At 40.1% G+C, this 12,805-nt stretch overlaps 1 protein-coding gene across 1 annotated transcript in view; it reads right to left on the bottom strand.

Annotated features, from left to right (window-relative positions):
- The window catches only part of DNAH5 (dynein axonemal heavy chain 5), a 197,793-nt gene that overhangs the window by 144,564 nt on the left and 40,424 nt on the right, over nucleotides 1–12,805 (bottom strand). The window contains exons 18-22 of the mRNA XM_069492049.1: nucleotides 8,017–8,182; nucleotides 7,040–7,276; nucleotides 5,272–5,462; nucleotides 5,096–5,183; nucleotides 216–349 (exon numbers count right to left, since the gene is read on the bottom strand). Coding sequence (XP_069348150.1) covers nucleotides 216–349; nucleotides 5,096–5,183; nucleotides 5,272–5,462; nucleotides 7,040–7,276; nucleotides 8,017–8,182 — 816 coding nt within the window. The remainder of the gene's footprint in view (nucleotides 1–215; nucleotides 350–5,095; nucleotides 5,184–5,271; nucleotides 5,463–7,039; nucleotides 7,277–8,016; nucleotides 8,183–12,805) is intronic.

The raw sequence follows: 12,805 nt of genomic DNA on the forward strand, positions 1-12,805 counted from the left end.
ACAGGAGTAATAGTTTTCTTTCACCTTGCAATCTACAATGAAAAATCTTCAGTTAAACAAACATTTGCTGAGAGCATACAAGATGCCATTAGCCGCTCACTAAAGGCACAGTGGCTGAGACCCAGGCTGCATGTAGGACAAGCTTGTGGTGTTCACCTTCACACAGGCACATGTTGCAAAGCACAGGGCCCTGGCTCCAGAGTCTCTTGACTTACCTTTTTGGTGGAGTTAATAAATGTACTAAGCACAGAGACTAATTTTACAATCTCCTTGTTTTCAGAAACATTCTTATAATAGTTCTTGGTTTGCACAGGAATTGGTAAGTTTACAGATGCTATCTCAATGGCATCTAAAAGAAAAAAGAGAGAGAAAGGTTCATATTGACAGCACGGGGAATATCCTTTAAAAAGATGAGGTTTCTGTAATAATAAAGTAAGAAACTCTTGGCCGGGCGCGGTGGCTCACGCCTGTAATCCTAGCACTCTGGGAGGCCGAGGTTGGCGGATCGTTTGAGCTCAGGAGTTCGAGACCAGCCTGAGCAAGAGCGAGACCCCATCTCTACTAAAAATAGAAAGAAATTATATGGACAGCTAAAAAAATATATATAGAAAAAATTAGCCGGGCATGGTGGCGCATGCCTGTAGTCCCAGCTACTCGGGAGGCTGAGACAGGAGGATCCCTTGAGCTCAGGAGTTTGAGGTTGCTGTGAGCTAGGCTGACGCCACGGCACTCACTCTAGCCTGGGCAACAGAGTGAGACTCTGTCTCAAAAAAAAAAAAAAAAAAAAAAGTAAGAAACTCTGAAAATCTCCTTTAGAAAAGCAATGAAAATAATGGCAGGAATTGCCAATATCGATTTTTCAGTACTCTGGAAATCAGTCAAAGCCTGCAATGATCTAAAAAGTGTTTATACAAGAGAAAAGGCTGAATATCAGTAACGATAGCAAGTTTTGTGGTGTTTTAACTTTTTTCCCCATCTCTCCTCTCTGGCCATGTGGTAGCCTGGAAAACAGCAGCCTTGCAACCCTTGTGGCTGTGGAAACCAGTCACCTGGCAGTCTCTGGAAGGGTCAGACTCGGCTTGGTGCTCCTTAGGGAGCTCCATGGAATTATCATCATTTGTCCAGTCTGGAAGCTCTCGGAAAAAGCCCCATTCAGAGTTTATCCTTATTTGACCTGACTCAGAACTCACTGAATTAAAAGCCCCTATCCCCAAGGCATTTGTCAAAAGACTATCAGCTGCTATTGCTTAACTTCACAGCTGCCTGAGGCAATGCTATTAGTTGGGACAAATAAGAGATTGGCCAAAAAAGTTAAAGACCCAAGGAACGAGAAGAGTGACAACAGCAACATGGTGGGATAAGAAGCTCCTGACTCTCCCTCCACCCACAGATGCACCAAAATGAATATCTATTGACAGATCAGTTCCTCAGACCAGTTGAGAGACGCCCACTTATGTTGCAACCAAAAAATATCCACATCAAATAGGTAAGAAAAGTGGAGACACACTCAGGCACAGATCTTGCCCTGGACGCTGAATCATAAAATTGGGAAAGGAATCCCAACACCCAGGTTCTCCCTGTGGAGAGGAGAGTTTGGACCTCACATGCACTACTAGGTCTCTCTAGACCATAGGAAAAAATGGCAGCTTAATATGGGTATATGAGCACTTCCAAGGGCTTTATCCCCAAGAGCAGTGCAGAGAAGGGGCTTTAAAAACACAGCCCTCTGCTTCTCCTTAGAAAGGGTTTATGCTGTGCATTGAGTGCCCCAACTTTTATAGCTACCTTCCAACTGACTCCATCCTAAATCTCTTAGCTAGGAGGACAGAAGGGACCAGGCATATGTGAGTCTCCCTAGATGACAAAACAAAGAGGTGGTTTTAAACAAACAGGCAAATACTTTCAAGTGCTATACCCACTTGGAGCACTGCAGAATAGGGTCAGGAATGTGCAACTCTCATTTCTTTCCAGAAGTGGTTTATAGCATACATTTTCAGTGGCTACTTGCTGGCCTGGCTTCTAACAAACTTGCATTGGGGAGCTAACAGGGCAAACAAACAAGAGCCCTCCAGTAGCTAGAGCCAGAGGTCAACACTTCATGGGCCTTCCCTCTGGCTCACCACTATGATAAATCCAGGCCTACCCATTCTTCTTGGAAGGAGTTTGGCCATGTACCAAGTGCCGTAAATTCTGTAGCTTCCACTCAAGGGACTGTCTCTTTAAGGACCTAGCTCTGGGATTCCATGGGGCTTTGCCTTCCTGAATGGCCCTAGACCACAGAAAAGAAAATGTGGACATACAATGAGCCCACTTCAAGCATCTATCTCCCCAGGATCAGAGGGTATAGTCTGAGCATGAGTGCAGGCATTTGCCATAGATCCTGTTTCTGGCTTAATGCAGAGAGCGTTGGTGATAAACGCCTGTGCTCAGCTTCACTGTGAATATAGAACGAACTGGAACACACATGCAACACCCTGAATTTTCCAATTACATCTCAATTTCTACCTTACCAGACTGAAGATACTAACAGAACAGGGCACATCCTAAGCTCCAGGGGGCCATCAAAAACAGAAACAGCAGTCAGGACAAACACAAAGGTTTGAGAGCCATTTAAAAATCTCTGGCCAGACATATTGGTGATATCCTTCTACACAATGCCAGCTTGACAAGACTGGGAGAGGTAGTTCTCTTATCTAGTGTGCAGAAACCAACACAAAGAGACAAAGAAAATGAAGGAAAATGGGAATATATTTGAAATAAAAGAACAAGAAAAATCTCCAGAAACAATCCTGAGTGAAGTGCAAATATGTGACTTGCTCAACAGGGAATTCAAAATGTAGATGCTCCTCACAAAAATATATATATACAATTTTTCATTAAATATTTTTTCTTTTCTACTTAAGATATAATTCATGATTGAACTTATTTTAAGTTTGGAAAATTCTCAATTTTAAACTGTTCTAGCAGGTAACGCAATTTTTCCAAATGATATAAAATTGAGATTAATATCACAATGCTTTTTTACCTTAAATAAATAAATAAATAAATAATATTTTACATTGGGTTCAAGTTGTTTTGAGCTGTCTTTATCCTCCACGGTAACTTTGTTTTAAAGAGGAACTTGCCTCGGTTTCTTTCCCATGGTTCACTGATTTAACATCTCAGGGGATATGGGCACTAAGAAAGTCATACAAATTTGTATAATTGTATACTCCTTGTAAATCAGGAGTACAAGGAAGGAGTATGAGGAATTCAACAACATTTAATATCATTAGCAACTTGGATGTCTTATGTTCCCTAATTTTACAGAATACAAATGAAAACCATGAGAAATACAGCAAAAATCACAGCAAATGAGCAAAACAGAACATATAATGGGTCAAAAGTATCTCTAGAGCAGGCACAGTGGCTCACACCTATAATCCTTGCACTTTGGGAGGCCGAGGCAGGAGGATCACTTGAGGCCAGGAGTTTGAAACCAGCCTGGAAAATATAGCAAGAACTCCAAGGCCGGGCGCGGTGGCTCACGCCTGTAATCCTAGCACTCTGGGAGGCCGAGGCGGGTGGATTGCTCAAGGTCAGGAGTTCGAGACCAGCCTGAGCGAGACCCCGTCTCTACTAAAAATAGAACGACATTATATGGACAACTAAAAATCTATATAGAAAAAATTAGCCGGGCATAGTGGCGCATGCCTGTAGTCCCAGCTACTCGGGAGGCTGAGGCAGTAGGATCGCTTAAGCCGAGGAGTCTGAGGTTGCTGTGAGCTAAGCTGACGCCACGGCACTCACTCTAGCCTGGGCAACAAAGTGAGACTCTGTCTCAACAAAAAAAAAAAAAAAAAAAAAAAAAAGAACTCCACACACACACCATCTCTATAAAAACAAGTTTTTTAAACTAGCCCAACTACTTGGGAGGCTGAGGTGGGAGGATTGCTTGAACCTAGGAGTTGAAGGTTACAGCAAGCTGTGATGGCACCACTGCACTCCAGCCTGGGCAAAAGAATGAGACCCAGTCTCTAAATAAATAAATAAATTTTTAATTAAAAAAATAATCTCTAACACTTGAGATACAGGACGTGACTGCCATGATGTTGACTTTCTTTTTACACTGTGAAACTGAAACGCTTCTTTTTTTTTCAGACTATGGCGGGGGCGTTACAAATGATTTGGTTATATAAATTGCTTTTGTACTGTGTCTATCCCCCAGATAGTATGCACTGTACCCATTACGTGTGATTTTATCCATCCCCTCCTCCCTGCTCCCACCTGCTTGATTTCCAATGAATGTTATTTCTATATATGCACATAGGTGTTGATTGATTAGTTCCAATTTAATGGTGAGTACATGTGGTATTTGTTTTTCCATTCTTGTGACACACTTAGAAAGATGGTCTCCAGCTCCATCCAGGATAATACAAGAGGTACTAGATCACCATTTTTTTTGTGGCTGAGTAGAACTCCATGGTGTGTATATATCACATTTTATGAACTCACTCATGTATTGATGGGCACTTAGGTTGTTTCCACATCTTTGCAATTGTGAATTGTGCTGCTATAAATGTTTGAGTGCAGATGTCTTTTTATAGAACGTCTTTTTTTCCTTTGTGCAAATACCCCATAGTGGGATTGCTGGATTGAATGGGAGGTCTTTGAGGAATTGCCATACTGTTTTCCACAGAGGTTGTCCTAATTTGCAGTCCCACCAACAGTGTATAAGCATTCCTTTCTCTCTGCATCCATGCCAGCATCTATTGTTTTTGAACTCTTTAACATTTGAGTGCAGGCATCTTTTTAACAGAATGTCATTTTTTCCTTTGGGTAAATACCCAGTAGTTACCTCCAGTTCTCACCATCACATTGCACCAGAAATCAATGACACACCAAAAACTATGACAGGCCCACTAGAAGTAGACTATTTATAATGGTGATATTAAAATATGTGGATCTTAATATTTCATAAACTTAAAATTGGCTCATAAATTAATATGCTGATCTAAAATGATTTGAGAATTGCATGAAGGTAGGGATATATTGAAGCTCAACAAATGTTGATTTGCAATGACTATTTTAAAAATAAAACTGGAAGAACATTTACCTTGAAGTTCATTTTCTCCCATCTCAACATCAGAATCACTGTCTTCATTATTCTGCAAAGCAGCCATTTTTCTTTCATGTATCTTTTTCTACAATGTAAAAGAATATTTTTCAGCTCTGCCCCATCTGTAAGAGAAGCAGCTTCCAGATGAAACAATTTCTACATCCCACACCCACCTTGGACAGGAGTTCGCTGCTCCACTGTCTAACCCCCTTGGGGACGCTGATGATGCACTCCACAGCTTTGTTCAGGGTCTGCTGTACGTCTTCCAGGGCAGGGGCCATGGCGATGTTGGGAATGGCCAGAGTGATGTTTGCCCGGAAAATGGGCAGACTGTTCTGCTTCATCTTAGAGCCACTGTTACTGTCTGAGTTAACCCAAAACAGGGAAGAATTAATATTTTAATTTAAAATGGGATTTACTTCATTTTTAACCAGAAAAATTAAACAATACATAATAGGTATATAATCAGACAAATACTCGTCAAATGAATGAATGAAAACTAATGGAGGATCTAGTTTTGCTCAATATAACAGAGCAGTTCAGTGGAACCCAAGCTACTTTTTGCTAATTACAATTTGTTGGTACACCCTCCACAAAGGAAACCCACTGCATGAGATCAGGTTTAATTATAAACTCTTATATAAAATATTAAAGATGATTCTGTCCAAATAACAGGATGCCATGAAATTAGTTAAATGTTTAATAAGTAAGCAAGGAAGGAAGAACAAGAATAAATATCAGAACAAGCTAAAGTTAGAACAAATAACCAGTTTATAATTTCAAGTAAAACATATGCCTTTCCTGCCACAGTGTGTAAAATCCAAATTCACAGCAGTTGAAAAATGGAGAATAAAATGTGTAAATTGTACTCATATCGAAGGCGCTTTTAATGTTGGATATAGGTACAAGTAGATAGATATAAATATGTGTGTATATGTGTATGTTTATCATATATAACTTCATATAGTTGGAAAGGAAATACCTATAATATAAAAGTTGGAAAATAACTGATTTAATATTTAACATATCAACCAACAATTTCATAAGGTGTAATAATAACCTAACCCTGTGTCAAAGAAAAGAATTATCCTCCATTCTAAGTGAAATGGAACATAATAAACCATGCCACCATACAAAAAAATCTTTCAAAGTTTCCACTTTTATTTATCCACTTTTAATTAAGTATTAAAAATATTTTGCTTAACTGCCAATATTAAAAACAAAGATTTTATTATCCTGTTATTTTTGCTTTAATAAATTAGTATATTTTTTACTATTTTTAATCTAAAATTTGATTTCATAATATCCAAATTTGATGGATTTTTGTGGCCCACGTAGGAAATGCAACACCTGTTTCTGAACTGTGCTGAGAAAGAGAAGATGATATTTTAGAATTAGGAAATCAGCTGGAAGGTACTAAATTCACATGAAAAACAGTAAAAAGAAAAATCTACTTTGAACAGTGTGAAATAGTAAGATCTTTTCCACTTTAAAAGGCTGATTAAAAACCTAATAATTTAATAATGAAATAATCATTTCCATATATCTTCTTTCGAAAGCATGTATTTTTTTCTTTCCCTAATTAAAATAATTCATTTGTTTTCATCTTGTTACAAAACAATCAAAAGTTGTATCAATTTTCGTGTTATTAACAAAAGCTAAGCAACCTTAAGCAAATTACTTAACCTCTCTGTGCTATGCTCCAGTCTTCTGTTTTAACATGAGAGTAATGATCTTAACCCATTTCATAGAATTGTTTTGATGATCAAAGTTCATAATGCGTAAAAGTACAAGGAGGCACTCAATAAATGGAGGATTTTTTGACTCATTTACATGTAACAGGAACACCCACACACACACACACACACACACACATACACGCATAGACACACCAGCAATTATGCCTGATCAGACAGTAGGCAAACCATGTGGGATTTTTACCCAGGAAGTTAACCATGTGGCAGGAATGAATGCGTTTGCGAATGGCCTCTAGTGTATTCCTTGTAACTTTGAGAAGAGCATCCGCGTTTTGATGGTTGAAGTGAGAAAGCAACTCGCAGGCTTCTTGCTCTAACATCTCAGTCTCTTTCTTTTTTCTCGTGATTGTCCAAAGCCAGGGCTCAGCCCTGGCATTAAGGGATGATGTCAAGGTGTCAGAATCCCCTTCTTCTCTTTTTCCTGTTATAAGATGAAAGAGATAGAGATAGATTAGATGGATAAACAGAGAGAGAGAAAAAGAGAGAGAGAGATGATAGAACAATAGAATCGTCTATTGCAATTAAAGACAATTAAGATACATTACATTGAAGTTTAATATCACTTAAACAACATGCTTCTTAGAAAGTGAGGCCATCAAAGAGTAAGAGGAGGAAATCGGACACCAGATGGACTGATGGAGGCCTCTCCACCCAATGTGACAAAACAGCCAACAAGAGAGCCAGGAGCTGTGGCTGAGAACACTACACTGGCCCCCAGGGTCCTGGGTCCTGGCGTTCTCCCCCTGCAGCACCGCTAATACCATGGGGGAATAACTTCCCTTCTCCACATATTAGTGTCCTTCTCTGTCCCACAAAATGTTTGCTCTAATATTGATGTTCTCCAAGGGGAATTCCAATCCATAATCCATCCCACTCTATTGATAAGGTGAAATAAAACACCCAGTCATACACAAATGCAAAGAGAGCTAACGAGGTCCAATGCAAAGTCAATGTTTTTAGAGTTTAACCAAAAGTAATGGAATTAACAACAGAGAGTCACTACAATATGCTCAGAGTCATAATTTCAGATTTATAAATATCATTATAATATTGGGATGGTGTTTATAGAAGTAAGAAATTAATTGCTATACAGAAAACTAAATTTTAGTTTTTAGTCAATGTCCTAGAAAAACAAGACCCTTTCATTACCCCACCTCTTACCTGAACTTTTGTTTTTTGAATCAACACTATTCTCATTGGATACTTTTTCACTTTCTTCTTCAGATGGAACTTCCACATCCAGCAACATATTTATCAGCTCATTGACTGCTTCCTCCACTAATGAGCTTTTAAAATGTAGAATCTGAGCACCATTTACACAAAGGTCCTAAACAAAACAAAACAAAAAAGAGATTAGCAGAGTGTCAGATTTGTTTACTGAGCTGTTGAGAACACATCAGCAATGGTAGCAATGCCATAGTTCAGCCTCCAGGCGAGATTTCAGCCCCCGTGTTGACTGGCCACACCCTCCACACCAGCCCAGGCCAGGTGTCCTGTAAAGGATGTATTAAGGACAAGGAAATCCAGTAGAGCATTGTGGATGGACCAAAATCACATGGACTTCTCCACCAGGGAAGGAAATAACTCCAAACGCCATCAGCCCATGAAGTTTCCTCCAATACAGTAGATGACAGAGTTTCCGAGTCCAGCCTGTGTAGTTTGAACAGCTAGCGTTGTTGGTGCAACATGTAGTCCAGCGTTGTCTTGCAAGAGGATTAGCCTGTCTCTATTGACCAACCTCAGCTGCTTAACTGCAAGCTTCCTCATCATTTTGTCCAATTGGTTGCAGTAAACATATGCTGTAATCGACTGACCAGGTTTCATGAAGCTGTAGTGGGTAATACTAGCACTGGATCACCAAACAGACACCGTTAGCTTTTTTTGAGGAATATTCCATTTTGGACTGTGTTTCAGCACTTCATCTTTATCTAACCATTGTGCCAAACACTGTGATTTTCAAAAAGAATCCATTTTTCATCACATGTAACAATACGGTATAGAAATGGTTTGCCTTTATGTTGTGACACCAAAGAAAGGCAAGCTTCGAGACGATTTCTCTTCTGACACTCATTTAATTCATGGGGAACCCATCTATTAAGATTCTTTACCTTGCTGATTTGTTTCAAATGGTCCGGTATTGTTGGAATAGTAATGTCAAACCTTGCTGCTAATTCACATGTAGGTCGAGACGGATTTTTTTCCCCTACAGCTTTCAGCTCATCATTAGCCACCTTGGTCTCAGGTCACCCACGTGGCTCATTTTCAAGATTAAAATCACGAGAAGGAACTTCTCAAACCATCGACATACTGTACGTTCATTAGCCACATCCTTCCCAAACACTTCATTGGTATTTCAAGCTGTCTGAGCTACATTGGTTCCACGATGGAACTTATATTTGAAAATAACTCAAATTTTTGGCTTATCCGTGGTTTCACAAAAATTGCTCTAAAAAAAGTTGAAAGATAATCACAAGCCAAATGTGCATTTGAAAGCCTGAGGGTGTACCTTCACAATAAACATAAAGCAAGAAGTGTCAAAGTGAAATGTCAGAGATATCAACTGTCAAACTTAGTACTTAAGGAAATCGGACATTCCACAACTAATAACCTAATAGTTCTAACAGGACTGTTTAAATCTCTTAATTCTTTCTCTCTAAGAAAAAACAGTCATAAAAATGTAAGCAGCATAGAAATAAAGCAGAATAGTAACAGAATGAGGACAAAGTAGTAAAGTAGTAATAAATAGGTTCATTTAAATATCCCCTATGTTAAACAAAATAAATCAAAGACACTACCTCCACTCATCCTGAGTCATTCCACCAACTCTCGCCCGTGATGGCACCAGACATTGAAAACCACCAAAAGGGTCTGTCTTCCAATCCTGAGTCATATCCTCCTTGACCAACCAGCATGGAGCTCCAACATTTCCCATTGCCGGGATGCTTCAGGAACCTGCTGGACTCTACGTTTTCTCCAGGTCTATGCGCCCTGACCCCCTGGTTCATGCCTGCTCCCAAAAAGATGATTTCTCACCTCAACCATTATTTTGCCAATATCCTTTACTTCTCAGCCTTCCACTGCGCTACCTAGAAGTCTAACCCTAATGAACCAGGTGATCTACCCTCTCCATTGGCACACACAGGCCGGGGCACACACAGATGCTTGGCACACACAGATGCTTGGCACCAGGAATTCATGGACCTTGAACTCTACCTGGACCCCTAACGCTACCCAGGAATCATTCTACATGACTACAATCACCTTCCTCTCCCAGCCCCCAAAATAGCCGTGTGCTCAAACCTTCATACCATCCTTCCTCATCACACCCAGCTGGCGACCTTGACTTCTACAGTACAAGGCACACAGAAGCCACAAAGCGAGGACTCATCCAGTGCCTCAGCCCCATGCCCTCACCCAGAAAACAAATTCGCCTCCATCATGAACTGCTGTTCCTCCTGTTTCTGTGAATGCAATCGCTCTCCTTTCATTGAAGAATAATCCCACATCCTGAGTTTTGAATCGCAGCTGCCCCCACTTTCTCAGAGACTGTGCTTACCCACCACCCCCTTTCTTCCTCTCTACTTGATTTTCTATCTCAGCATATGAACATACTTGATGTACTGCAACTCAGCACCTTTCTCCAGCTACAACAACATGCTTCTCTACCTCAGGGCCTTTGCACTTGCTGTTCCCTCTACCTGGAATGCTCAGAGATATTCATAGGGCTTGCTCCCTCACTTCCTTTGTTCACATATAACCACAGAAGTCATCCCTGACCAGGAACATAAAATCACAACTTTCTGTCAGGTACTCCTTTGCTCTATTATCTTCTTCCATTTTCTCCATTGAACTTATCACCATCAGATATGTTGTTTGCTTACTGACTTTTCTATTTGTTTGTTTTTCTGTGTTCTCCACTTGAAAGTAGGCTCCATGATGGCTGTGATTTCATCCGTCTTGTTTACTCCAGTATCCGCAGCAGTGGTTTGCATAGGAGCTCCACTAAAGTTGTTGACGGAATAAATGAATTATGAAAAGTAAACAAATTCAAGAGAAATCATTCACTTATATGGGTAATCAAAAATGCAAATTAAAATTATGTTCCATGATTTTGCTGTTTAAACTAAAATTAGTAAAGTATGAGAAAATCGTGTTTGTTGGAAGACAGGGAAATTGTTACTATTGCATTGCTGGTGGCCCTGTGAGGTGAGAACATCCTTGCTTTCAATGCAATTTGGCTACAAATATCAAGAGCCATCAAATAAGGCCATACTCTTTGTCACAATAATCCTATTTTGGGGGAGGAAACAATCTTAAAGGGAAAACAAACCATGATACACATATATTATATATTCATTGCGGCTCTTGGCAAAATAGCAAAACTTTGGAAGCCATCTAAATCTTCAGAAATAAGAAACTGGTAAGTTACGGCACATCAACTCAACAGAATATTCTGAAGACATCACTCAAATGGTGCCTGTGAAAGCCGTACAGCGACATGAAAAAGATTTTGTGAAGAAATGTTAGCTGGAAGGAAAAAAAAAAAACTCAATTCCAAACCTGCTATGTGTATATAAGAATCACAACTTTATAAAAGATAGAAAATAAAGTAAAACAATGGTAGCGTAATTGATAAAAACTCTCTTTTTTCCATTTTTAAAATATTCTACATTTTTAAAATTTAAAATACATGCATTTTTATACAACAATACTCAGAATATGGGTAATAGTTAAACCGTGGAGCCAAGTGATTTCTCAGAGGGAGAGATAATTTTAAAAGGACCAGGAGGGGTGGGGAGGGGATTAGGTCTCCCCCACAGTTAGTGAGTATGAAGAACTGGGAATGTCTAAACTGTAGGCAGTAAATTTCAATTATATAGTAGTGATGTAATATAAACTGAAGACTACCATATGTGCAGAAAAGGGTAAACACAGCAGGCCTGAAACTGCTCTCTTTAGAAGGACTGCTTGTGAGGGGGCATCGGGGAGCTTGGATTCCGGGTGGGCTCCCACTGTTGATAAAGATGGTTTACTACGCCCAGACTGTGTGTAAACAATGTGGTTTGTGCTGAACACCTGCTCTCCCGGGAGTCTGGAACTTTGGTCCATGCTAAGCAGAGTATGCCTGAGTGACCAGACCCAAGACGAGCCTGGGGCACTGAGTCTCTAAGGGGCTTCCCTGGGCAGAAATATTGCACAAGGGTTGCTGTAGTTTCATTGCTGGGGGCGGAAAGTGAGCCCGCCATGTAGCGAGGGGTCCTGCACAGGGATTCCCCAGCCTGCCTGTCCTTTTTCCTCATGATCCACCTGCGTCTCCTTACTATGTCCCGGCAGTAAGTCTCAGCCTCAAGAACAACTCCATGCTGAGTTCCTAGCGAGCTCTCCTAGTGGCCATGGCCTTACGGACCCCTCACGTTAAAATCTTGACTGAAGAGTCCTTATCAACAGGACGCCTATCGGGAATATCATAAATGATACCAAAGTGACATGCCTGAAGGGGACTTCACGGAGCACTCCTGGCACAGGGGAGAAAATGTGCCATTTGCAAGTAAGTTTGAGAAATAGTGGGTTACAGTGAGTTAAATGGAGATCTTCGGAGGGTATTTAATATGTCAATGAGGGTGTTAATGTGTAATGAATCTGTAAGAACAGCGTTTATCCTAAGCAGTTTGCCTACATCCCCTGACTTTTCCAGAATTCCTAGCGATGGCTCCAGAATTGTCTGCCATGGAACACCAGTTTGGGAAACACTGCTCCAGGGAAATATTTAAAAAAGAAACCGTGTACCGAAGCTATTCAAAACAATTTTTTCATTAATTAACCCTAGCTTACTACAAGCTCTTCTGCAAAATAGCTCTATTCTTCATAAAATATGGAAAAATTAGAAATGTGTTCCACAATTTCTCTCCTACTGACCTGAAAAGAAACAATTTATTCCTCATATCTAAGT

Source organism: Eulemur rufifrons, chromosome 17 (assembly GCF_041146395.1).
Source record: "Eulemur rufifrons isolate Redbay chromosome 17, OSU_ERuf_1, whole genome shotgun sequence".
Taxonomy (NCBI): Eukaryota; Metazoa; Chordata; class Mammalia; order Primates; family Lemuridae; genus Eulemur; species Eulemur rufifrons.